The sequence below is a fragment of the Aptenodytes forsteri genome, unplaced genomic scaffold (assembly GCF_000699145.1).
Source record: "Aptenodytes forsteri isolate BGI_AS27 unplaced genomic scaffold, ASM69914v1 Scaffold261, whole genome shotgun sequence".
NCBI lineage: Eukaryota > Metazoa > Chordata > Aves > Sphenisciformes > Spheniscidae > Aptenodytes > Aptenodytes forsteri.
This window is the reverse complement of record NW_008795583.1, coordinates 348,724-353,060: the sequence shown is the minus strand read 5'-3', so window position 1 is coordinate 353,060 and position 4,337 is coordinate 348,724. Positions and strand designations below refer to the sequence as shown.

Sequence of the window (4,337 nt, the reverse complement as noted above, 5' to 3'; positions counted from 1 at the left end):
AGCGGCGGGCCCGGCTCTGCTCGGCTGCGGGCCGGGGAGGGATCTGGAGCAGGGTGCTGCTGGCTCTCGGCGCCGGTCGTGCGTTTTGTCCCAAAGTTCTTCATTGCAGGATACGGTAGTCCATGAAGTATGCAGGTAGAAATGGAAACGTAGGACTGAAACGGGGAGTTCCCCAAAGGGTGCTGAGCCGTCACGCTGGCCCCGGGGGTTTTCCCTCGGGGGCAGTGCAGGACACTTGGTGCTTCTACTGACACCTCTCCTCTGTAGCTGTAGGACTGACTCACTAGCAGTTACTACATCAGTCTCCTGACCTCAGTGAGGGTTTCTGTGCTGTGCTTAAAAACCATCATTCCAGATGCATTGTCGTGGAGTAGCCTGTCTCCAGCAGCAAGGCCATGTTCCAGGTCACAGAAGTGTCCCACAGTCTATAAGGAGGCAGAAATGGCCCACTCGCAAATGAAGTTTCTTCATCTTTTCAGGCTCTAGGCCGCTGTTTCTCTCTTTCTAACCTGTGCGAGGAATTTGGCTTTTTTGTTTTCCATATGTCCAGTCTTGGGCATTCCTGCATACTTTAGGTCTCTGTTTTCCAAGTGGGAAGTACACTGTATAAATAAAAAACGTTCATAACTTAAACACCAGTTTCTCTAGGTGTTGCCTTCATAATTGCTGCTATCAGCTTCTCAGAAAGGAAGGCTAGACAGATCATCTGTACTCGCCTTTTTTTTATTGCAGATCCTTAACTGTGACCTAAATTCTTCATACTAATCTTCACTTTTATGCAAAATTTTTTAGTTAAAAAAAAAAAATCTTAAAACGTGCCATGTTTGTCAATCATCTAGGTTCTTCTAACGGTAGATTAGGCCAGCTGATTGCAGCAGACTATGCCTGCCTGTTTGTTCATTTTTATCATTATAACTTCACAGGCCTAATTTTTTCTAGCTGCTCGTCAGTGAGGTTTCTTCATGTTTCTGATGTAGGGGTTTCCCAAACACTGCTGTTTGCCCTACTAGATGCATGTAAACCATATCAAAGTAATACAAACACAAACATTCCATTGACTTTTCTTCCAAAGATGACAAGATATGATTGTGAAGTCATTGATCAAGCAGTTGTTAATTTCTCTCCTGCTGCTTCCCTAACCTTTCCATGAGAGGAGACGCTGGGGCTGGAGGCCCAAGGAGAGTCTGACACTCCATAGTCACAGTTTAAGAATTCATCTAGTTGATGTCAGTGCCTGCTACTGAATCTCTTACCTGGTGGTTAGGGTGTCTCTCACTGACTGTGGTCCTGGGAAGAGTCAACTAGTGCTTGTTCCTATACATTAATTAGAAGGCAAGAGCATAAAAGACAGATTGAAGTTAATTTTTTTCCAGTGCATTTTTTTTTTAGTGGTGAATTTCATTTGCCTTGAAGCTGCCTATTCCCTAGTTTTGATACAGCACCTGAAGTTTCACAGCATCTCCTCCTGACAAGTCATCACATTTTTATGACTTCTTCAGATTCCCTCTTTTCTCCAGATAATGTGTAGCATTTATTTCTAATAACTAAAACACTTCATAGAATGGTCCAGTTGATAATGTGCTTTACATTTTTCTATACAGAAGATAGGTAATTTATTCATATTCTTTCTTTTTTTTTTCCAGTTTCTTAGCCAGTTCCTGTACGTGGCAAAATACTATCTCTGTTCCTAGGTTACAGTTTTAGTATTTCATATACTTCTACTGGGCAATGATTTTTGTCTTCTAGTCTGTATAACCAAGATTTTTGTCCTGGGTTTTCCAATGAAGAATGACATTGAGTCATTATTAGTATTTGGAAGAAGGTGATAAATGATTGTCCACACGCCAGGACCAGCGTACAGCAAATGAGTTGGTTATCCTGACTTGGGAACGTCAATGGTATCTGTTAAATTACGTGTCTTAATAGGACCATAAGTAGCAACAAGCAATAAGTGACAAAAAATCTTTGTTAAAGAAGAAGAAGGATCCTGTGATGTGGATAAAGTGAACTGATAGAGTATGACAAAACAATTGAGATAAAAAATGAAAAGAGGGCATAAAAGAGACTAGAGACAACATTCTTGGCATGGTAAATGCAAGAATTATTTCATTAAGGAAAAAATAAGTACTATGTAAAAACTAGTAAGTTAGGATCTAAAATATTTGTCATCGTGTGATAAAGTCTAGGCAGAAAGCAGGTATCACTGAATGAATTGGAGACAAAGAACACTCCATTGTGCCTCAGTGCAAGGGGAATGATTGGCTTTCATATGGGGAGTGTAGAGGGGCTCATCCCTGTTTTGATTCCAGTTCTAATTCAGCTGGAGTTGAAAAGGTTAAACACTTCCTTGTTGCAGAAAACGGTGGTTTCCTTTTCAAAGGATGGTATGCACATCCTCAAAGTGCAGGTGATTGTGTTTAACTGAAAAGCGAAACATGCAAAAATAAAAAAATTATGCTGCTAATGTGAATTGTTCTACTTTGTTAGGACACCAGGCCTGGACATCACAGACAACAGAAGGTCAAGAGGTCTCTGGGAAACAAAAAGTATGTGAATGTTTCTTGTCTAGTTTGACTGAGGGCAAGAAAAAAGCTGAGAGATTCCTACTGGAAAACCATATCTGGTCTTTACATAATAATCTGAATTTTAAGAGCTGCAACGATTTTGGTTTGTGTGATTAGAGTCTCAATTAACTTTGCTTATTGGTTTGTAGGAAAAGTGCTTTTCTGACACTTCAAGGGGTGTTAGCTTTCATTTATTGTTTTTAAAAGGATTTTAACACTGGGAAGATAAATATTTTATGTTCAAGACCAAATGGTGTTCCAAAATCTATGTATTTTGAGTGTGATTGCAACTGAAAGGCTTTAATTTGAGAATTCCTCTCCCCGTCCTTCTGCAGTACCTTCTTAAACGTAGTATATACTGATCTGACCTGGTACCATCAGTGTCCCCCACCTACTAATTTCTGGATTGATGTGTTAAAACATGTGAGCTCCACAGCTCAGGGCGTGGGAGAATATTGCTGGGATGGCCATCACAGTCATCATTCAAGTGATCTACTTATTTCAGTTTGTGAATTGTGGTAGCAATGGAATATGTTGAAAAGTGTTTCTGTTTTCTGTTCTTTCCTCTTACGTTAATGGTATTAGCCCAGAGAATAGATACTTTATGTTTCTTTGACACCTAATCATTTTGCTGTCATGTGCAGTAGTGTAAATGTCCAGGCATTTCAGGACTGTGAGAAATATTTGAGAATAGTGAAACAAAGTTCCCTCTGATCTCTAGGAAGAAAAATCAGTGCTGCTGGCTAGTCTAAATAAGTCTTTAATGTAGTGTGATTTGTAGGATGTACTATAAGGCTGTCTTCATTGCTGAAAATTTGCTGGTTAAAATTCTTACTAGTGTTAAGCCTTTTAATGGTGTAGTGTCAGCTCTGACTCTGGGAATACATACTGAAAGAGATCTTGCCCTTTGTGGGATGGAAAAGGTCTCTTTTGTAATGATGGGCTGCAGAAGAGTTCTTAAATTCCACATTGGTTGCTTAAGGATAAATGTATATTTTTAAATTGAGATTAACTTGTGCCTGCTTCTTAAGTTGAAGGTTTGAAGTAGGACGGATATTTTTTTCTGTTCCTCTCTCGAGTGGCTTTCTAATGTCATTCTCTAAAAGATGTACTGAAAAGTAACATTTAGGATGTTTTATCTTGCTGGCATTTTTCAGTTCACAAAACTCAGGAGATTCAATGAACTGTGAGATGAATTTTTAGAGTACTTGGGAAGATGAAAGGGATGTTGTCTGTCAAGTTATTGTGGTTGTGTGTGCATGTATGCAAACATATAAATAGGATTTCAAGTTCATGTTTTCCAGGTCTAAGCAATTTGAGGAGGTGGAAACTACTGTCCTAGGACTGAAGAGTAACTATGATGAGACAGTCAGCAACATTTCTTCTGCCTCACCGAAGAGTCGAGTGAACGGAAGTGCAGAGTCCAGAAGCAAGCGGACCATTCGCCGGCCTGCTTACTGGTTGGCAATGAGAGGAATAAAAAACAGCATTAAAAAATCTTCAGAAAAAAAAGGTATTCATCACTCTTGGCTCGATGCAAAACTGTTTTTCTCTCTGCTCCTTTTATGAGAGATTAGATGACTTCTGAAAGACATGCTGTGGTTCAGCCACAAATTACAAGCTTGCTAATGCTGCTCACGTATTAGGAGAAGTAAACTTCCTCCACTGCAGAAACATAGGTAAAATTCTCTGATGTTATGCAATTCCTTTTGAGTGACTTGTCTATTAAAATTAATGATTCTGTGACTGAACTCAGTTTTATCTGTAGAAAAG

The 4,337-nt window shown here is 39.5% G+C and overlaps 2 protein-coding genes across 2 annotated transcripts in view; one reads left to right on the top strand and one right to left on the bottom strand.

Annotated features, from left to right (window-relative positions):
• GPN1 (GPN-loop GTPase 1) overlaps positions 1–560 on the bottom strand; it is a 19,478-nt gene extending 18,918 nt beyond the window's left edge. Inside the window, exon 1 of the mRNA XM_009282322.1 lies at positions 510–560. Within this exon, the coding sequence (XP_009280597.1) occupies positions 510–560 (51 nt within the window). The remainder of the gene's footprint in view (positions 1–509) is intronic.
• Positions 561–2,488: 1,928 nt separating this feature from the next.
• ZNF512 (zinc finger protein 512) overlaps positions 2,489–4,337 on the top strand; it is a 26,058-nt gene continuing 24,209 nt past the window's right edge. The window contains 2 exon segments of the mRNA XM_009282307.2: positions 2,489–2,546; positions 3,869–4,077. Of these exon segments, the coding sequence (XP_009280582.2) occupies positions 4,032–4,077 (46 nt within the window). The 5' untranslated portion in view covers positions 2,489–2,546; positions 3,869–4,031.